The 23,482-nt window shown below is 33.3% G+C and overlaps 2 protein-coding genes across 2 annotated transcripts; one reads left to right on the top strand and one right to left on the bottom strand.

Annotated features, from left to right (window-relative positions):
• The first annotated feature begins 2,011 nt into the window (after nucleotides 1-2,011).
• On the top strand, nucleotides 2,012-16,520 carry LOC131625936 (uncharacterized mitochondrial protein AtMg00820-like). The gene is made up of 2 exons (XM_058896774.1): nucleotides 2,012-2,330; nucleotides 16,477-16,520. Exons 1-2 carry the CDS (start codon nucleotides 2,012-2,014, stop codon nucleotides 16,518-16,520), a joined length of 363 nt encoding a protein of 120 aa, XP_058752757.1.
• A 2,363-nt stretch (nucleotides 16,521-18,883) lies between these two features.
• On the bottom strand, nucleotides 18,884-20,170 carry LOC131625935 (uncharacterized). Its single transcript, XM_058896773.1, has one exon. The coding sequence runs from the start codon at nucleotides 20,168-20,170 to the stop codon at nucleotides 18,884-18,886; it is 1,287 nt and encodes a 428-aa protein (XP_058752756.1).
• Nucleotides 20,171-23,482: the final 3,312 nt, after the last annotated feature.

The following is a 23,482-nucleotide window of genomic DNA, read 5'->3' as shown; positions in this document are numbered from 1 at the left end:
AAACAAAAAGTACTAATTGAAAAAACAAATCTTCCAAAAATAGAAACTTTAGAAAACAAGATAGTAAATCTAACTCAGGATATCACAAAATTTGTTAGGTCTACTGAAACATATCAAAACATAATGGGTTCACAATCAGGTATTTTTGATAAAGCAGGAATAGGTTTCAAATCCTCAAAAAAACAAAAAAAATATATGAAACGTTTTTTACACCTCATATAAAAAATTCAGACTCAGGTAACACCACTTTAATACAAATAAAAAAATGCTACTACTGTAAGAAAACAAATCACGAGGAGTCAAAATGTTTTTTTAAAAACCATTTAAACAAAACCATGTTAAAAAACAAAACAATATATTTCCTACATGGAAAGAGAAATCTCTCTCCAAACCCATAAAGTTTGTACCAACTTCCAAACCCATACAGGTTGTACTTTCTAAAGAAAATTCCAACCTTAAAGGACCCACTCAAATCTGGATACCTAAGAAAATGCTAACATCTTCTACAGGAATGTCTTCTCTCAATAAAGAAAAAAGTTTGGTACCAGGACAGCGGTTGCTCTCGTCACATGACTGTAGATAAGGACTGCCTCATATCTCTAGAAAATAAGGATGGAGGATCAGTCACATTTGGCAACAATGAAAAATCCAAAATAAAAGGTATAGGAACCATTGGTAAGAATGGTTATGCTGTAATTAAAGATGTTCAATTTGTCGATGGATTAAAACATAATTTGTTAAGTATAAGTCAGCTATGTGATAATGGTTATGAAGTTATATTTACACAAAAGACTTGCATCATGAAACAACCTCTCACAAACGAAACTCTCTTTTGTGGAACCAGACACAAGAATCTATATACTCTTTTCTTAGATGAAATTTCATCTGAAGCCTGCTTTGCATCTCATGAAAATGAAAAATGGATTTGGCACAAACGTTGTGGCCACACCAACATGAGAACTATCTCAAACCTGATAAAACTTGAACTAGTAAGAGGCATTCCCAAAATAAGATTTAATAAAGATGCTGTGTGTGAATCTTGCATCAAAGGAAAGCATGCAAAAAGTAGCTTCAAATCAAAAAAATATTGTGTCTTCAAATAAACCTTTGGAACTCATTCACGTGGACTTATTTGGCCCCGTTAAAACTTCAAGTCTTAGTGGAAAAAGATACGGGTTCGTAATTGTAGATGATTACTCTAGATTCACTTGGGTTCTATTCCTAAAACACAAAGATGACTCTTTTGAGGCTTTCAAAAACTTTTGCACAAAAGTCCAAAATTAAAAAAGTTCTAAAATCATATCAGTAAGAAGTGATCACGGAGGAGAATTTGAAAACTCTCTTTTTAAACAATTCTTTGGAGAAAATGGAATTTCTTACAATTTTTCTTGTCCTAGGATACCTCAACAAAATGATGTGGTAGAAAGAAAAAATAGAAGTCTTCAAGAAATTGCTAGAACTATGATAAATGAATCAAATGTAGAAAAATATTTTTGGGCTGAGGCAGTTAATACATCTTGTTACATTATAAACAGAGTTACCATTAGGAAAAATTTAAAAAAAAACTCCCTATGAGTTATGGAAAAATAGAACTCCTAATATTTCATATTTTCGTGTTTTTGGATGTTATTGTTTCATCTTAAATAACAAAGATAATCTAGGAAAGTTTGATTCTAAATCTGACAAAGGAATATTTATTAGATACTCTCAAACTTCAAAAAGATATAGAATTTACAATCTCAAAAATCAATGTGTGGAAGAAAGCATGCATGTTATATTTAATGAAACTAATGAACCTTCAACCATTGAAAGTCTTGATGATGAATTAGATGAACAGGAGGAAATCCTCAACAAAGAAATTCACGTAGACACTATGGAAGAATCACTTCCAACTCCTCCAAAAGGATGGAAAACTGTACCACATCATCTTCATGATGTAATTATTGGTGAAACCTCTGATTAAGTACGTACAAGACAATTCTTCAAAGACAAAAACAACAACCTAGCAATGATGTCTCAAATTGAACCCAAGCATATAAATGATGCAATACAAGATGATTCATGGATTCAAGCCATGACTGAAGAGCTTTCACAATTTGAAAAGAATCAGGTATGGAATCTCGTTCCAAATCCTCTTGATAAAACTATTATTGGAACTAGATGGATTTTTAGAAATAAGCTAGATGAAGATGGAAACATTATAAGAAATAAAGCTAGACTAGCTGCTCAAGGGTATAATCAACAAGAAGGAATTGATTATGACGAAACATATGCTCCAGTAGCTAGACTTGAGGCTATACGTATCCTTCTTGCATATACAGCACACAAAGGTATAAAACTCTTTCAAATGGATGTAAAAAGTGCATTCTTAAATGGTGTTTTAAACGAAGAAGTTTTTGTTAAACAACCACCTGGATTTGAGGATTCAAAATTTCCAAATCATGTTTTTAAATTAACAAAAGCTCTCTATGGTCTAAAACAAGCCCCTAGAGCTTGGTACGAAAGACTTAGTCTATTCTTACTTAAAAATGACTTTTCTAGAGGAAAAATTGACACTACCCTGTTTAAAAAATCATATAAGAAAGATCTTTTAATTGTTCAAATTTATGTGGATGATATCATTTTTGGATCAACAAATGAAAAAATGTGTGATTATTTCTCAAACCTCATGAAAAGTGAATTTGAAATGAGCATGATGGGAGAATTAAGATACTTTCTAGGACTCCAAATAAAACAATCAGAAGAGGGTATCTTTATCTTTCAAGAAAAATACATCAAAGATATTCTAAAAAAATATGGTATGACAAAAGCAAAAATTATGTCTACACCTATGCATCCTTCTTCTAGTCTAGATAAAGATGAAAAAGGAATAAATACTTCTGAAAAGGAATATCGTGGTATGATTGGATCTTTACTTTATTTAACTGCAAGTCGTCCTGACATTGTATTCTCAGTTGAATATCGTGGTATGATGTCTTGCCAGACCATGTTCTGATGTTGCATGCTGAACCTTCTGAGTCAGTGCTTCTTGCGTTGATTTTGTGCATACTCTTTATATAGTTCCTAAAATGAAAATTGCATAGTATTAGAGTACCACATTATCTCATACAAAATTCATATACATTGTTATCATCAAAACTAAGAATATTGATCAGAACAAATCTTGTTCTAACAATAATGTATGAATATGATAAAATCTAAATCTTAATCCATAATTACATAATTTATGGGTAATTCAATTCAATTTTAGAGTTCATTAATTTCATAAATATAAGTCCTAATCTCCAAATACATAATTTTAAGGTAGGAATTCACTTGATGCCAGAACTGACCCCCGAACTGGACTTAACCAGTGGTGATAAACCAAAAAAAATCAAAAAATAGGAATTCAAATTCATTTCAAAATGTATGAATTTCATAATTCCAAATCGGTTATTTTTGGTAAAAAATTCTAATCAACATCAATTTAAGATACAAATCATTAAACCAATTCAATAATTTATGTATAAAAAATAAAATCAAATTGATTTTGGGAAAATATATATTGGGATGGATATGAACAATTACCTGTGAACGGAGACGACAACATGGAAAAGTTTACAAACGATCACTATAAGAAAGTTGGTCCCCTGGACATAAATTAGCGATGTGGTTATCACGTCAGTAGTTGCGACGTGATTACCACGTCACAACCAACTTTTATATTAAAAAAATCAATCCAACGTTATAATCAGAGATGTCAGGGGTTGTTTTTTTTAAAAACATTTGCGACGTGGCTATCACGTCGCTACTTAAAAGTAAAAGATAAAAAAAATAAAAACTTTAACGTTGTAGTTAGAGGGAGGTTTGAAATTTTTTGAATTTGAGTTGTGACGTTACTCCCACGTCGCAACATTTTACTGGGAATATAGCTCTGCCACTCTTACAAATATGGTAGAGTGTGTAATTATTATTATTATGACCGTTTTGTGGTAGCGACGTGCTTCCCACGTGGCAAAGGTTGCGACGTGAAGACCACGTCGCTGATTTCCTTATATATCAATTCAAAAAACCAATACATTTACGTTTCAGAGCTAGTCATTTTCTTCTCCCTTGTTTTATTCTCTCTTCTCCCTCGTTTCAACCACTGTTCTTCTCCACCAAAATTCTCCACCAAAGCATTGTAATGCTCTCTCAAATACCAAATTAAGTCAATAAATCTCTAATATTGCTCCTAACACATAACTAAATTTATATTTTATTTGTATAATTTTGTTTTTTTAAGAATTTTTAAATTTATGAATTTAATTGTGAAGAAAATTATATTGGTACTAGAAGATTGAAGGAGATTTGAAGAAGAGGTATTTTAGTAAATTTTTTTAATTTTATTTTTATTGTGATTTATTTAGTTGTTAGGTTTTATTGTGAAGAAAATTAATAATTTCTCTTAGAGAAGGAGATTTAGTTGTTATTTTTATTGTGATTTGAAGGAAATTTCTGAATTTATTTAGTTGTTAGTTAGGTTTAATTTAGGTTTAATTTTAGTAACTTTTTTTATTGTGATATATATATATATATATATATATATATATATATATATATATATATATTTAAAAACAGAAGATAAAATATATTAAAAATAATAAAAAACAAAAATGTATAAATATATAAATAAAAACAGAGTTATTTTTGCATATATATAGAAAATAAATTTTTAATGTTTATAATAAAAAGATAATATTTTTATATTATGAATTATGAAAAATAAAATATTAAAAAGATAATATTTTTATATTATGAATTATGAAAAATAAAATATTAAAAAGAGAATATTTTTATACATAGAAAATTATTTTTTTATAATTATATTAAATTTTTTTTAAAACAGAATATTTTTATGCAATGAAAATGTATTTTTATGTTTATATAAATTAAGTTTTTTTTTTGAAAAATAGAAATATAAACAAACTATAATTTAAAATACATTATTTTTGTATATATTTTATAAAAATAATTTTATTAAAAAAATTCTAATAGAATATGTTTTACTATGTAATATATATATATATATATATATATATATATATATATATATATATATATATATATATTATTGTTTTTAAAAATAGAAATTATTAATAAACAAATATGCATATTAATCTTAATGAATGTAGAAGTTATGTTTACATGATATGTAATAGTAGAATATATTATATATTTAATAGTAGAATATACATTTTAAAAGTAGAATATATTATATATTTAATAAAAATCTTTAACATGATATGTAATAGATATTTAACAGATATTTAATTAAAAATAAGTAGTACTTTTTAATATGTAATAGATATTTATATGGTACATGTTTAGTAGTTGAATCAAAATAATATTTTTAATAATAGTAAATATTTAATAGTAGTATTTTTATTAAATAATATTTCCAATATGTGTAGTTTAAAATGTGTAGTTAAAAAAATAATAACTTTATGGTTAACATATGTTCAATATAACATGTGTAGTTAAAAATATTAGTAGTATTGTTATTAAATAATATTTTTAAGAATAGTAAATATTAACTAGTATATGTTTAAGAATAATATTAAGTTGATTATTATTTGTAACTCAAAATGACAATGATTGTATAAATGTGCAGTATGGAATATTATCGGTATTATCGTAGTTGGATGTACGATAGAACATTTTCAGGAAGAATGGGACTTAAACCCAATTTTATAGTAGGAGTTGAAGGGTTTATCAGTTGGGCGTTTGCTCAGGAATTATGTCGAAGCGAAGGAGGAGTTAGGTGTCCCTGTCTTAAATGTGAATGTAGACCAATAATTAGTGACTCACAGAAAGTAACATCTCATTTGCATAGAAGGGGTTTCATTGCAAACTATTGGGTTTGGACGTTTAACGGTGAAGAACTGCCTAGTAACGTACCAGAGACTAGCAACGCGCATGCTTCAAGTAGTCAACTGCCTATAGAATATGAGGAAAACTTTAATCTGATTGGTGACATGGTTGAGGATGCTTTTGGTGTGAACGTGACCTATGATCAACCTGAAGATTTTGGTGGGGAAGAGTTGCTGAATGAGGAAGCGCAAAAATTTTATCAGTTGTTGAATGATATGAATACGCCGTTGTTTGATGGATCGTCTGACTCAAAGTTATCAATGTGTGTGAGATTATTGGCCGCCAAGTCAAATTGGGATGTTCTTGATCAGTGTTTGGAATTCTTCGTAAAAATGATGTTGGACTCAACTGCAATGAAAGACAACTTGCCTACAACATTTTATGAAGCAAATAAGTTGGTGTCGAAGTTGGGCTTAAGAGTAAGAAAGATTGGTTGTTACATTAATGGTTGTATATTGTTTTACGACAATGAGTTTGGTACTAAAGATGGATTGTTGGAGGAATGTAAGTTTTGTATGAGTCCATGATATAAAGTTCGCAGTAGGGCCGTTAACACTAATCAAGACCGTGTAGCAGTAAAGTCCATGTGTTATCTTCCGATAATACCAAGGTTAAAAAGAATGTTTGCTTCAATGCACAGTGCAAGTCAAATGACATGGCATCACACAAATAAAACAAGTCCAGGCACTATGCGGCATCCATCTGATGGCGAGGTATGGAAGCACTTTGATCGAATACATCCTGATTTTTCCGCAGAACCTAGAAATGTCAGGCTTGGATTATGCTCAGATGGTTTTACTCCTTATGTTCAAGCGTTGGGAAGTATGTATTCTTGTTGGCCAGTTATTGTAACCCCTTACAACCTTCCTCCTGAGATGTGCATGGCAAAACCATACATGTTTTTGACGTGCGTCATTCCAGGACCTTCGAGTCCAAAAGCAGAAATTGATGTGTATTTACAACCTTTAATTGATGATTTGAAGAGATTGTGGATTGGAGAATGGACTTGTGATGTATCGTGTAAATAAAACTTTACCATGCGAGCTTCCTTGATGTGGACCATCAACGACTTTACAGCATATGGCATGTTGTCTGGTTGGGGTACGCATGGCAAAATGGGTTGTCCGCATTGCATGGGATACAACAAAGGGTTCACGTTGGCTGAAGGTGGGAAAAGCTCGTGGTTTGACTGTCACCGCAGATTCCTACCACGAAATCACTCCTATAGAAGAAACATGACAAACTTTAAAAAAGATGTACGAGTGAAAGATTTGCCTCCGCCTCGATTGCCACCATGGGCTATATGGGAACAAGTTAGTGAGCTATCGAAATTTACAGATACTGGCAAAGCATGCCAAATTAAGGATACGAAGTCACGCACAATAGGACAAAAAGAAGTATATTTTGGGACCTCCCGTATTGGAAAGATAACTTGTTGCGCCATAATCTAGATGTTATGCATATTGAGAAGAATTTTTTTGATAATGTATTTAACACAGTGATGGATGTGAATGGAAAAACAAAAGATAATGAGAAGGCCAGACAAGACATGGAACAATGGTGTAACAAAAGAGAGTTGGAGTTGAAGCCTCTACCGAATGGAAAGTTATTAAAACCAAAGGCTTGTTTCAGTCTGACCTCCCAAGAAGCTAAAGCTGTTTGTCGATGGTTAAAAGATTTGAGAATGCCCGATGGGTATTCATCGAATTTATCAAGGTGTGCTGACCCTAACAATGGGAAGTTGCATGGAATGAAAAGTCACGATTGTCACATTTCTATGGAACAATTGCTACCAATTGCATTTGGCTCGCTACCCAAACATGTTCTTGAACCACTAATTGAAATTAGTCAGTTTTTTAGAGATATTTGTGCGTCAGCTTTAAAAGTGGAAGACATCATGAAGTTGGACCAAAACATTGCAATCATTCTTTGTAAGTTGGAACAAGTATTTCCGACTGGTTTCTTTGGCTCCATGGAACATTTACCTGTGCATCTTGCATATGAAGATTTTCTTGGTGGACCAGTTCAATATAGGTGGATGTATCCGTTTGAAAGGTTCATGGGTGATTCAAAGCGATCAGTGAAGAATAAAGCAAGAGTTGAAAATTTTGTATGTGCACATTACTTGCATAGAGAAACATCACATTTTTGCAGTCATTATTTCAATCATTTGATGTTAACTCCTAGAACCATACGAAATCCGGTAAATGTCAACCAGAGGAGTCAATTCACCTTATCAGTATTCGGGCTTTCAGGTCGACCTTCTGGAAAGAAGAGTGTGCATTGGTTGACCAAGAAAGAAATGCAATCCGCACATGTCCATGTCTTGATCAACTGCGTTGAAGTTAAACAATATCTTGAGTAAGTTTACCCAAAATTTTTTAACTTTGTTGACAATGTCTGTATACCAAACTTATTAAACTTATGGTGTATATTTTGTAGGGAGTTTAACAATGCATATTTTCATAGTACCAGTGTACAGTCAACATCCGGCGTCATTCATGCTCAATTTCCCTTATGGTTCAAGCAAAGACTGTCTAGCGTGTTTCCACTAACTCCAGAAATACTCCATTTGAGAAACTTGGCAGAAGGCCCTATCCAAAGCGCAAATGATTGGCACACATACTTCGTGAACGGATATAAGTTTCACACTGAGGCATGGACCGAAGGGAAAAAAACCATAAACAGTGGTGTATTTGTAAAAGGAGTTACAGATGGCGGTGAAGACGACTTTTATGGATTTATTAAACATATCTACGAGTTGGTATACAATTACTTGGATTCAGAAAATAAAGTTGTCTTGTTTTATTGTGAATGGTAAGATCCAAGTAGAGGCACAAAAATAGACAAGTCATACGGTACTGTTGAGATTCAAATAAATCGGAAATATAAAGAGTATGACCCTTTCATAATGTCAAATATTGTTAGAAAAGTTTATTATGTACCTTATCCTTCATTTGTAACACGTAAAAGAGGATGGTGTGTTGTAATAAAAACAAAACCGCAAGGTCATATTGAAAATGGCGATCAAGTAGAAGATGCTTCCTATCAAGTTGATGATGTTGATCAAATTAATGAAGTGGTTGCAGCTGAAGACATTACAAGTTTGTCTAATACAATTGTTGAGGGACATCAAGTTGATGCATCTATATTGTTGGTTGAAAATAATGTGGATGAAGAGAATGATGAAGAGTTTGAATCCGATGACAATAATGAAGAGAATGACGAAGAGAATGATATGGATAACGAAGATGAAGAATAACTTATGTGTTAATGAATATCTTTTAAATTTGTTAATGAATATATATATTCTTTTAATGAATATCTTTTTATGTGTTAATGAATATTCTTTTAATGAATATATAACGAAGATGAAGAATATCTATTTATGTGTTAATGAATATCTTTTAAATTTGTTAATGAATATATATTCTTTGTTGATGAATAATATAATAGGTAAAATGCCACCTAAGAGTAAAGATAGTGGTAAGAAGAAGTCCCAACGTCCGAGGATAGTAGTATGTGACGCGCCTCACTCGGCCGTGTGTCCCCCCCCCCTCAGAGTCATGTTGATCATATGTCTTTAGCCAGTACTCAGGCTTTTACCCCATTACTCTACTCCCACACATTCCCGTCTGGGGTACCTGCATCTTTCTAGTACTTAGGATCCAGTTTGCCTTTCCCATCGACTCAGATGCCATCATCCTTCCAGCATACTGGTGTGCCCTCGTCCTTCCAGCAGGCAGGAGGACCTAGCTTTTCATTCGCACATACTGGTGTGCCCTCGCCCAGCTTTCCATTCGCCCATACTGGTTTGCCTTCATCTTTCCAGCAGACTGGAGGATCTGGTTTTTCATATCCCATCCAGGTTACTTCATCCTTCCAGCAGACGGGAGGATCCAGCAGTACACGTCCGACACAGGCTGAACGATCTTCTCGTCTACATCCGACACAGGCTGGACGATCTCCTAGTCCACATCCGACACAAGCTGGACGATCTCCTAGTTCACATCCGACATAGGCTGGATGATCTCCCCGTCCACGTCGCACACATGCTGGAGGCTCACGCACCCCACATCCCACACATGTACCGGCACGTGAGGTTGATGAGGAAGTTGATGAGGCAGTTGATGTGTGATATGCAATACTTGAAATTTACTTTTAAAAATGATCCATTTTAAATTTACTACACTATAAAGCTGATGTGACTTAAGATTTGATTCTATTAACCAATTAAAGTGAGTTCATTAAAAAAGTCAATTGTATAACTACACCATAGAAACTCTCAACAAAAATAACTGTGTGATCCTAATCGACTTAAGGGAGAACTTTTAAATACTATACTCTACATGTAAAAACCCATTCATTGAAAAATACTCTTAACATATGCTAATCCTCCCATGCATACACATTATATGTAATATACATATTTAAGAATCATATATCAATATAAGACAGAAAATTCAGCACCTAAAACGGTCAAAATAATGTGACATATAATTCATGTAGACAAATAGAAGTGAATCAATACTCTTACACCATCAACTTTTAAAATTCTCATGGAGTGGTTTGTCTCACTATCGTCGAAAAAAATTGTTACAAAAATATTAAGGAAGTTTATTTTATGGTGGAAATTGAATAATGGAAGCTTCACGGAAACCCTAAAACTGATAAAAACTTATCGATAATGGTGTGAGTCATTATTCTAAAAATGATTGAGCATATGTCCTAATGAAGTATAGTGCGGCCACTATTGTAGAGTCATAGAACAAAGTCTAAGTAGAAAGGAGCCCTCAAAAGCTAAAAGCTTATTGGTTTTGGAACTTAAAAGAAACCGACAAAAGATAGTAGGATAATTGTCCAAACAAGTAATATTCCCAAATATAGAACGTCACGTACATGCATATAATAGTATTATGGGTTGCCTTTAATTTTTAGATTTTTGTAAAAATATATCATAGGTTCAAAGGTTAAGTATTATTGACTGTGACTTAGTTCATTACATATACAAAAATTATACTCCTCAATATTGATTGATATGATAAAATATTGCACAGATATTATAAAAAGAGTTGAAAAGCTTTAACTATATAATTGTTTAACATTAAGACTCAAATACACAAATTTAAGATCAATATTCAATAAAAATTAATTTTGCTCACTTTAAAAATAAGTTGGATTACTTCTCAAAATACACATAAATTATTTATTGAAAATGGCTTAATTATTAGAAATTTGGGTTAACCCTAATTTTTTAAAACTGACTTGTAAAATAAGAGTTGATGTTTTATATAAATAATATTAAATTTAGTTCGATACTTGGATATAAACTGTGAGAGAACTATGTGAATTGAACCATTCATTCACAAAATCGATTCATAGGTTGAAGAGGGTCCTTCTATATAAAATATTCTTCAAATTTTTTGTGAACTAATGTACGCTTTGAGATATTTCCAATAATAATGTTCCATAATGAGAAATTTCAACATTGTAATCTGTTTCTCCTCCATCCGTGCGACTAAACAAGTGGGGAAGAGGACAGAACCGTATGCTTTTCCCTTTACAAATTTTCCATTACGGTTAGCTTCCCTTTATATGACAATTGTTTATTATTTTAAGGAAAAAAAGTTGTGGCCTTTTTTTATCACAATAAAGTAGTGGCCTAGGTTGCTAAAGTTTTCATGCTCTTCATTACGTGCCTCTTTCTTACTCGTCGTTTCTTTCAATAGTATTGCCACTAAAAGTAGAGCCGTAAAATTGGCCGGCTCAGCTAAACCTGCTTCGGTCCTATTTAAATAGACTGTCCCAACACGATTGTCTAATAGGTTATAAAAATTAAACCCGACCCATTTTTTAAAAACAAGTGTAGTCCAATGGATCAATTCAGTCCGTATTTTAATATTATAGTTTTAATTTTATAAAAAAGATGTAATAAATAAAAACTACATAACGTATATAGAAATATCTTAAACTTATTTAAGTGATGTTTAATATATATATATATATATATATATATATATATATATATATATATATATATATATATATATATATATATAAATATAAATTAATTTAATATTATCGCCAATACTTATCAAATTTTCTCTCCATCTAACAACTATTTTCTTGATCACATCATTTTAAAAATATATATTCATCCTCTTTAATTTTTTTATCACTTGAAGACACATTTATGCAATCATAACAAATCTCAATCTTTTTTCTCTAAAATTTAACAATTTTTTTTTCAATAGGCCATTCCAAAGTTCGCTTGGCTTGGCCCGGCCCATGAAAAACACAGGCCCAACGGTTGGCTCAAAAAGATAGGGTCGTGTTTTTTAAAGTATTTTACAGCCTGACACGTGCTAAATTATTGGACTTTTGGGTCTGCTCGATGGACCGGACTCATTTTGACAGCTGTATTCAAAAGTGTCATTATACAACCAGGTTTTGTCATTTTGACACCAATATCTTACATCTATAAATACACCGTATATATTGTTCACTTTGAACATAATTTTTTTAAAATAAAATATAATTTTTAAAAATAATTTTTTAAAAAATATTTTTTTAATATATTTAATTTTAAAATTTATTTTATAATACAAATATAATGTTGTGTCATTAATCAACTTTACAATTATATTAACAACAAGAATGTATTTTATTATTTAATTGTTTTATTTATAATTTAGTATTTTATTAAACTTTTAATGTCAGAATATATTAACCAAATTTTAATATTTGATTAACCAAAATAGTTTTAGACATAAATATATTAAAACGTCAAAATTATATAAAATACTGTTTATGAATTTGTGAATAGTGTATATGGTATAGTTTCATTTTTGGATGTCATGATATCATTTTTCTTATACAACACATAAAATTCGGTAGTATTTCTGATTTATTTTGCTATAAGTTTGAAAAGACTTTGATATGCTATTTTAGCTTTTCAAAATTTTCAAATGTGTGTTTTTGACTCTTTTATATAATGTCATGAAATGTGTTATGCGTTGCTGGTAGGCAGAAATGAATAAAACTAAAAGTGAATTTAATTAAATGAAGATAATGCCTTGTTTTTTATTGAAAATGAAAATTTTGTTTTATAGGCACATTACACTTGTAACCGAAAAGAGAAAAATATGCAAATGAAGAGAATGACTTGTTTATTTTTATTGAAAATGAAAATTTAATTTATAGGCACTAATTTATTTATAGGCACATTACACATTTAACTGTTGTTTATTTTTCATAAGTTCCGGTTTAGTTCGATATTAAAAGTTTGGTAGGTTTTTGGTCAGTCCGTTATTAAAATTAAGATAGATTAAAGTTCAGCCCAATATTAAAAGTTTGATAGGTTTGAGATCAGTCCAATGTTAAATTTTTATAGTTTATTGGTTATCCCATGTAAAATTAAGGTTTAGAGCTCAAGGTTTAAGAAGCTTGAAGAGTAATAACTCCAAGGTTCTTGTTTGTAGAAAGAAATCTAACTGTTTTAATCCACCAATGGGAAGGAACACTATCCACTTCATTCCTAAACTTTTAAGAAATAAAAGACGCAAACTCTCAAATCTATCGTCTGGTATTATTTAGTTTAAGGTAAACCATTACATCCTTGTATAAGGGGGTTTGTGAGCCTTTCCTACTAAAAGATCTCAATTATGAGTGCATGCATACCTCGTAAATGTATTTTAAATGATGTCAACTTAGTTTGACTCAAGGAGGTCGACGCGTCGCTGCAACTCTCTGCGTGATTCTGGTCGACGCATGAGCTCTAGGAAGTCGACGCGTCGCTACCCAAACTGAGTTTTTGTGCACCAGATCCTCTGTTTCAGCTCACCATTACACATCCACATAACTACTTTTCTACACACACTTTTCAAGCATCTTTGAAACCTGAAAGATACACAAGTCTTCTCATCTTCATTTTCTTCTTGTTCACTACACAATTACACATAATCCTTCTTGTGTGTTGATACATGATAAAGCTTGTTAACGTCTATAGATAGGAATTGGATATTCCCTTGGGTAAAGATTGCTGGTGGTTTCATTGAATAAAACCTTTGAGGTTTTGTCCTCCAAGATCAAGGTGATTTGGGGGGGTTTTGGACAAGAGGCTTTGGTTAAGATTCAGCCGATTAAAGGTCTTGAAGAACACGGGTTCGTTCAAGTGGGCCACTGTAGACAGAGGATCAAGGAAAGCTCTTAGGTAGACTTGATCTTGCTAAGATCAAGGGGAGAGAGAATAAAGAATCAACATCAAAACTGAGTTTGTTTGTTTATTGCCTTAACTTCTTTTGCAATAACAATTTGCAAAGTATATAATGATTATCTCAATCCTCATTTGGAATTGGGGGCAGACGTACCCTTAACAAGGTCGATAGGGGAATTGCCTAAAAAATGTTGTGTTTCTTGTCTTTTACTTTACTTCTTATTGCATTCATTTTTGGTATTTAATTGTCTTAGCACATAATATTCAAAGTGTAGATTTGTGATATAAAAACTATGTTTACATTGCTGATAACAATTGCATTTTTCAATTATTAATCACGAACCTCTACACTTAGAAAATTGTAGTGCTTAGTATATTGCATACCAAGTGTTTGTTTATTTGCTTATTCAACAAACTGTTTGCACAACACGTGTTCGATAAATTGCCTTAGCAAATTTATCAATCTCATTCTCATTGGAAGTATGTGATTAAGTGTTAATCATTCAAACGAATAATTTTTTGAAAAACGTATTGATTTGATTTTTCAAACTCTTTAGCGTGTCCACTTTCTTCGTGGTTGTAGCATATTCGATCCTACCTATAGCGGTTCGGAATAGACAAAAGTCGATTTAGGGACGCTTCCATTAGTCAAAAGTTTTTAAAAACACTGTGAAATTTCTATTGATGTATTCACCCCCTCTAGCTCATTAGCCTATCGTCTACCATCAACATTTATTGAAAACTCTCAAGATCAATTATTAAGGATAGGACTAGGTCCTTTTGTTTTGACTGAATCTCTATAAACATCGTTGTTCCTCTTTTCCCCTAACTTTTTAAATTTCTGCAAGTTATTTTCTGGTTTTTATTATTTTTTTGCGGTTAAGTTTCTAAAACTGTTTTTAAACTTAGATTTTGTTTCCCAAAAATTTTTAAAATCACTTATTCATGAACCACACAATTCACCACCTCTTGTGTGAGAAGTCTCAAGTCTAACAAATACTTACTATTAATAATTTGCATATGTTTCTCTTATTGGTGAATAAAGTTCGTTCATTTGGCCATTTTTAGAAACCATCATTGTTGAAATGAGTTTCAATACAACTAAACCATTCCCTGGAGCTTATTTTAAAAATTACAAAGCTTTAAAAATGAGTTTCAATACAACTAAACCATCATATGTTTCTCCCTTTTTTTCTTTTCATAACACTTTGGTTGCCCCATACATACATCCTTATTGAGTTCACCATAGGAAAATGATGATTTAAAATCGAAGTGGTAGATCTATAAACTCCTTTGTGTTCCAAGTGCTAATATCATACTCAAAGTTTCCACTTGATCCACATGAGTAAACACTTCGGTGAAATCTACCTCTTGTTGTTAAGAATATCCAATGCTTTATAATTAAGCTTTATACTTATCAACTTTTCCAAGCTCATTTAATTTTGTTTTTAAATAACCATTTAAGTTCAATAATTTTAGTTCCAACTAGTAAATCAGTAAGGCTCCATGTCTGATTTCTCTCGATGGAATTAAGTAGTCAGGAAATTAGTTAGCCTCTTAAGAAGTTTAAATTGTATGAAATATGATTTATTGTAGGACTTATTTTAGGGGAGGATAATATTATTGCTTAAGGCTAGCACAAGGATACACTGTATTTATAAATAAACACACAAAAGTGTGAAAAAAAGAAGGAAAAATGGCAATGAGCAACACAAATAAAGTTCTTGTGCTCAAAATTGGAGGAACAAGTTCATGTGCCAAAAAATGGAGGAACAGTGGATGTCTTCACTAATAGTAACAGTTTGGACTCATTACAAATGAGATCCCATCATGTGAAATGGTGGGGCATCTAGCCAAACTTATCAAGAAAAAAATAACAATGCCTCAAGTTTAAAATGAGCTATAAGGCCAAGAGCAATATAGTTAACCCCCCTTTCTAGAACTGAAATAAAGAAATCTTGGACCATAGAATAGAGTAATCAAAATAGGATTTAGGCTAGCTATCTTAATCGAGGACTTCTTGAATGACATGCAGTTTCAAGAAGCACACACATACGCTAACAAGAGTAATTTGTAAAAAAACTGAGTTGTGCCAAATTTTGAGCTGCTAGGGTAAGGGATGGAGGAAAGTAAAAAAATTATTTTATAATATTATTTGTCACATCACTTGATGAAAAGTAATTATTCAAGTTTGAGAGTGTGATAACTCACTTTTTATGAGTTGTTATATAACTTAACACTTGAATTTATCTTTTTAATTCAATTATTTACTAGTTTAATTTAATGCATTTTATTGATTATAAGTAAATTATAAAGAGCACAATAGGTGCTCTCATTTTTTAGTTTTTATGTGTTTGATAATTGTGTAGAAATGACTTTTGATGAGTCATGGAACGATAGTACTGGAACATAACTTTAACCCAAAGTTTGAAGAAGATAGTTGGACGAAATAGAATATGCAACGAAAAGTACAAAGAGTAGACATTCAGAGTTCTAGGTCATACGGGGCTCCAATCAACGGGATGGAGTGTATTTGAATCAAATAGCAAAGGGATAAGAATGAGGCACTAAAAGACAAAACTTTGCACAATAGTACAACTATTACAACGCCCAGCTTGTCTACTAGTTGTAAAGAACTGTTGCAAGACACATCCTCCGGTATATTTGTGCCACTAGCCTACCACAAGACACTTTATCTCCCACATGCTAATTGTACTTTGCTTTGCAATGGTATGAAAAGGGAGAATTGGATGGAAACATGTTGACTTTTTTGGGCCAAAGACCGTAAATATCCAAAAGCTCATGATCTTTATTCTAAGACACCACAAAAACTCTAGATGAAAGTGACTATAAAAATGACCTTTTGGAGAAAATGAAATAGGTTCAAAAATTCAGAGAGAGAAACACTTCGTGAAATTTGGTGAATAGAGCAAGTTGAACGAAAGTGGAGTTTTCTTCATCTCATCTTCTAAAAAATAATCAAATGGAGAGAATGACTTGTTCATTTTTCATTGAAAATGAAAACTTAGCTTTATAGACATATTACACTAAACTCCTAATAAATCAAAATAAAATCTTCTAAAATAAGAATATAATATGAATCAAGAAAACTCTAATAAAAATATCCTAATTGTAGTCAACAGATTCTTTCATTTGTCAGTAAACTTTTGTCTATGTGAGTCACACACTTAATAAATCTATAAGACTAAAATCATTGACTATTATAAAAAATCTTTTTACCTCAAGTTGAAAAAAGAGTTTACCTCGGTTTCATAGCGGAGGTAACAAAGACCTTCATAAAAAACTTTCACTTTTCCTCCCAGTTATAGATACACCTAGAAAAAAATTATACTACTCATGAGTTTGAACCTTTGCAACATCAATTTCGTATTTTATTGTAAAGCATAACTTTTTTTCTCGATCTTAAAATTATCCAAGATGAAATAATGCAAAATTTAATGATATATATATATATATATATATATATATATATATATATATAGAGGAGGGATATTCTTACTCCAGGAGTAAGTTATTTACACTTACTCCAAATCTGGATCATTGATTCTTCTCAATCTAATGGTTAAAAATATTAAGTAATTAAATGTGGAGAGAGAAAATCATTACTTATTACTTTTAACCATTAGATTGAGAAGAATCAATGATCCAGATTTGGAGTAAGTGTTAATAACTTACTCCTGGAGTAAGAATATCCCTCCTCATATATATATATATATATATATATATATATATATATATATATATATATATATATATATAATTTTTTATATGTTTACATTATTATTGTTTAAATCTAGAATTTTGACGAATAGTTCTAAAAGATCTTAATAACCATCTTTGTGAATCTTGGTGAAAAGCAAATGATGGAATTTGTTGAGTATCTGTATATTGTAATATGTTCTCAATTGCTTTAGATTTATTTGTTTCTGATATGAAATTAACCAAGCTTAGTTAGGAAAAATAAGATATCATGTATAAAGACAACAAATTATATAAAGACTAAAAGACCTTGAACCAATGCTATTTTCTACTCTTGCAATCCATTCCTTTAAGTTTTACTTTTTTCAATCCTAATTTTTTTATTATCAATGTTTGTGATTCACAATGTAACATCTAAAATATAAAGTGTGTGTGCCTTCTTAATGACTGTCGTGAGGATTTCACGCATATCACAAATGTTTCTAGTGGATTAATGTTTTGGAAGTGTTTTGAGCGTTGATAGTCCATAAATAGATGATAAAGATTTATTTATGAACAATAGTGTAGTGTTTTGAACATTGATACTCAATAAATGGACAATAAAAATTTGGTTATGAATAAAACTGTAGATTCTTGAGCATTGATACACAATAATTGGATGAAAAAGATTTTTTATGAACAAAATTGTGACACTTTTTCCCTCGTTATTTATTAACAACTGAGGTAAAAGGTTGTGTCTTTTTAAAATTAAAAAAAATAAAATAATGACATTTTTCCCTCGGTTTTCAGACCATCCGACAGAATAAATTACTTCTATTACATACTGAAAAAGAAAATGGTGTATTGTAAGGTATATCACTCAAAGATTTTTACCATCCACTATTTTTTTTTGGGTTGTAATATTTTTAAGTATGATTAGGAATAGATTTCTCAATGTTATCAGACAAAGAAAGAACAACAACGACATTCTATGAGATGGATCGCAAGAGCAGAAAAATCTTTGATCAATGTTGTTTTCTTTTTTATGGAAAAGGCGAATTCATACACCAAACGAAATTACAACACAGGGGAGGGAGAGTCCACAATTGGGCAAACTCCCAGCCAAGTTTTTGAGCCAACTGACTTTGCTAATTGAGCCAAAGCATGGGCTTTTGAATTAAGCTTCCTAGGAATAAAAACAATACTAGCAATACTGAAAGACTTCAAATGGCTGCGACAATCCTCTGCAACTAATTCCAGACACACATGTGTAGTAACTTCATTGACACAGTCCACCAATTTTTTTGCATCCGATTGAAAGATCACCTTACTGAGCTTTAAACTGATGGTTGTCTCCATGCTCCATCTCAATGCCAAATCTTCTGCCAAGCTAGGATTGGACCTTAATACCTGTTTTTTGCAGAGAGATATCACTGGCTTTTCCTCGTCGTCCAAAATCACACAACCAAAAGTAACCACGTCGTTCTCTCCTAATCCATCATCGACCCTAACAGTATGAAAGCCAACAGCTGATGCACTTCCATTTTCCACACTTTCAGGATTTTTATTTTTCGCCCATGATGGGTTGTGGTGGTTTAGCTCCATAACAGCGTACCTAGCTTCCATGGCCACCTTGACAGGATCAACATCCTTCTGCTGATAGAGCCTGAGGTTGCGAGCCTTCCATATATGGTGGAGTAAGTAACAAGATACCTGCACAAAGAAAACATTGCAATTGGACAACATCTCAAACAGCAAAGCATTAGTGTCATTTGTCCCATTTGAGTGATATCCAAGGACCGATGCAAAGAACACCCTTCTGGCAAAGTCACGTTGAGTGAAAAGATGATTGGTTGATTCATTTCCTTGATGACACAGGCCACAAGTTTCCTCCAACGCAATTCCTTTTTTCTGCAAATTTGTTTTAGTAGGAAGAATATTGCAGGCAAGCCTCCATAGAAAGTGTTTTATTCTGGTATGGATAGGAGCGTTCCAAACCTTCTTCCAAAGCTCCTGGGAGGGAGGATTAGAAGGCCCTGGCTCCTTCGCTTCCTTGTCCCGAATACACACGTGGTACGCTGTTTTAACAAAGTATGCTCCAGATTTTTCATGGTGCCAAACTTGTTTATCCACTACATTCCTTCTAGAGAGAGGGATACCCAGAATGTGCTCAGCTTCATCTGCTTCAAAAGTTTGCCTCATCAAATCAGTCCTCCACATACCTAGCTCGCTATCAATAAAGTTGCTGACTCTGACATCTGGGTCAGAATTCCTCATTTGCCCCACCACTTTGAGTCCCGCAACAGTAGGGATCCATTTGTCTCTCTTTGCCACCACCTTTTCACCATTGCCAATACGCCACATTGTGCCAGTTAGCACTAGCTCTCTTGATGAGAAAATGCTTCTCTAAGCATAACTGGGATTAGATCCTAAGGTACTCTCCTCTATGGACCGGTTATGGTAGTATCTACTCTTAAACACTCTTTCTAACAAAGATCCTTCCGCCTGCATAAGTCTCCAAAAATGTTTGCCCAACAAGATTTTGTTAAACTCGCTGAAGCCTCTAAAGCCCAATCCTCCTACACTTTTTGATTTAGCCATTCTTTCCCATCTCATCCAATGAATCTTCCTATCACCCTCCTTGCTACCCCACAAAAATTTCGCCACAATGCTCTCTATCTCTTGACAGACTGACTCCGGCATTTTGTAGCATCCCATAATGTAGTTTGGGATTGCTTGGGCCACTGCTTTTATGAGCACTTCTTTTCATGCTTTTGACAAAGCTTTTTCTTTCCATCCTTTCACTTTCTTTTGAACTCTGTCAACAACAAGTTTGAAAATATCTTTCTTCGATCTACCAAAAATAACTGGGATTCCCAAGTACTTTGTGTGCCTCTGAACTGTGTTAACTCCCATCCAACTCTGTATGTTAACTTTTTCCTCTGGCTTGACATTTGCGCTGAAAGAAGCCTCTGACTTCTCAAAGTTAACGACCTGCCCCGAAGCTGATTGGTATTGGTGCAGAATGTTCAGGATTTCCCTTGCCTCGTTGGTGTTGGCTCTCACAAATAGGAGGTTGTCGTCAACGAAAAACAGATGTGATATCACTGGGGAACTCTAGCAATCTTGACTCCATGGATCTTGTTGTCCTCCACTCCTTTCTTCAGTAAACCTGAAAAAACATTAGCACACAGTATGAATAGGTATGGGGAAAGAGGATCTCCTTGGCGGAGCCCTCTTCTCGGTTTAAAACTCATGCTTCGTTGGCCGTTAATGAGGATTTTGTAGGACACAGTGGAAACACAATGAGCAATCAGGGTCACCAGCTTTTCAGGAAAGCCCATAGATAACAGAACTTTGGAGATAAACTCCCACTCCAAACGATTATATGCCTTAAACATGTCCAGTTTTAGCGCCATGAATCCTCTCTTGCCCTTCTTCTTCTCCTTCTTCATCTAGTGGAAACATTCAAGAGCCACTAGAGCATTGTCAATAATGAGTCGACCTTGCACAAATGCACTTTGTTCTTCGTCTATAATATCTGGAAGGAGAGCTTTTAACCTGTTGGCAACGGCTTTTGTGATGATTTTCATGATGACATTACAAAGGCTGATAGGTTTGTAGTCTTTGGGGCTTTTAGGGTTTTTACACTTGGGAATAAGGGCAATGTAAGTGTTATTCATGGGGCTGGGGTCCATATTGTTGTTTAGGACTTCCAAGGTTAAGTGTGTAATCTCCGGCCCAACAATGTTCCAATACCTTTGGAAGAAGAGAGAGGGGAGACCATCCGGACCAGGCGCTTTGACTGGGTGCATCTGGAACAACGCTTCCTTAACTTCTTCTCCAGTAAAAAGTTCCTCACAGAGTGCTACATGCTCTTGCTTTAGTCTGTCTTTCACTACTCTTAGGACATCCTCCGCAATAGATGGGTGAGAGGATTCAAAGAGCTCAGAGAAATGCGAAACCAGAATCCGTTCACAGTGATACTCTCCTCTCCACCAGTGTCCATTTTCATCCATCATCTAAGTGATTTTATTTGTTCTGCGTCTTTGCTCTGCCTTACCGTGGAAAAATTTTGTGTTCCTATCACCATGATTAAGCCACACCGCTCGACTGCGTTGCCTCCACATTACTTCCTCAGTATGTAAAAGATTATTTCTTTGCTGGACTAGCGCTCTGTGCTCTCTTATGGCTTCAATATCACTTCCCCATCTTGCTTCTTCATTAAGAGTTTCTCCGATTCTTTTAAGCTCCTTTTTTATACTTCCAGTTCTGAACTCTTTAAAATACTCATTTAGGTGCCGAATTTCTTGAAGCTTGCCAAGGCCTACGCTATTGGAATTGTTCCATAACTTACGCACGATTCCTTCACATCTTGAGTCCTTACTCCACGCCTCCTCAAATCTGAACAAATATTTCCTCTTCCTTTTGATGCCCTTGTCTTCATCTTCTAGCTGAATACTTAGCACTACGTGGTCAGAACCAAATCTAGACAGGTGATTAACAGTAATAGGACCAAACCTTTCCAAGAATTCAGAGGAAACCAAACACCTATCAAGCCTGCATTGTATGTTTTCACTTCCTTCTCTTCCATTCGTTCAAGTGAAAGGGTGCCCACAGAATCCTGCATCTCGTAAGTCGGTAACATCCATCGCCGATCTGCCAATCTCTGTCTAATTAAAAGTTCTACTATTTCCTCCCTGTTTCTCATTAGCATACAGAGTGTGGTTAAGATCACCGCAAACTAGGATTCGATCACATCCTCTCCTTACAAGGTCCTTTATCAGATCCCAAGTTCTCCATTTATGATGTCCTCTAGGTGGCCGTACACCCCACAAAACGTTCAATCATGACTGTTAACTTCATCATGTATTACCCCTTCAAAATGGTTTTTTGAAAACGAATTTGTGGTCAGCTGGATTCCCTCCTTCCAAAGGATTAACAGTCCTCTTGCTCTCTTGTGGTGTCGTTTTTTTACCTCTCCGTTTCACTTGGGAGGACGACACGCTAGACCCTTCACGCGAAATTTGGAAGGAGAATGCACCCGTGTCGGGAGGAATTTTGTTTCAGTTCTTACTACGATAACACACAAACTTTTTAATTATCCTACGAAAGAGGAAGGGGAAAAAAATCTCAAATAAACCCTAGGAGTTTGCTAAGTGTGGGATTCACCTAGACTAGAAATTCTGGAGTCTGGGAGGTCGGTTATGCATAGGGAAGGTTTTAAGCACCCTACATATCCGTAGTACTCTACGGGAACCTTCTTTGTGTCTATGTGTTTGTGTTTGTTGCTAATTGATTGGGAAAGTTTCTCCTTTGTGTTAGGAGGGAAAATTGAATTGATTTGAAAAAGACAGACAGACAGACTATTTTTGGTTTTTTATTAGCTCGCTGAGATTCCTTGTGAACCTCATGCCTACATATCCCTAATGGAAGTCAGAGCTTTTTGTAGTTTGGAGAACTAACTAGGGAAATTAATTATTTTTGGTGCCTTGCTTAAAGCTCAAGGTTGAAGCTGGAATTAAATCTCTGTTTACAGTAAAGAGACATGAAATCATCTTTACAGAGAGGTATTTCTACCAAGGTTGTCAAACTCGCGAGTCTACTCAGACTCGTAAAGGGTCTATAGACTCGACTCGCAGACTCGATTCACAAACTCGTACGAGTCTATGGAAA

This window comes from Vicia villosa, unplaced genomic scaffold (assembly GCF_029867415.1).
Source record: "Vicia villosa cultivar HV-30 ecotype Madison, WI unplaced genomic scaffold, Vvil1.0 ctg.000251F_1_1, whole genome shotgun sequence".
Taxonomy (NCBI): domain Eukaryota; kingdom Viridiplantae; phylum Streptophyta; class Magnoliopsida; order Fabales; family Fabaceae; genus Vicia; species Vicia villosa.
The sequence above is the reverse complement of the archived record's forward strand: the minus strand, read 5'-3'. Positions and strand labels throughout refer to the sequence as shown.

Excerpts from the sequence above, each read along its gene's own strand:
- LOC131625936 (XM_058896774.1), top strand. The coding sequence starts at position 2,012 with ATGTCTCAAATTGAACCCAAGCATATAAATGATGCAATACAAGATGAT. Across the intron at positions 2,331-16,476 it reads TGCATATACAGCACACAAAG|AAATGACTTTTGATGAGTCA; the intron begins GTATAAAACTCT and ends ATAATTGTGTAG.
- LOC131625935 (XM_058896773.1), bottom strand. The coding sequence starts at position 20,170 with ATGTGGCGTATTGGCAATGGTGAAAAGGTGGTGGCAAAGAGAGACAAA.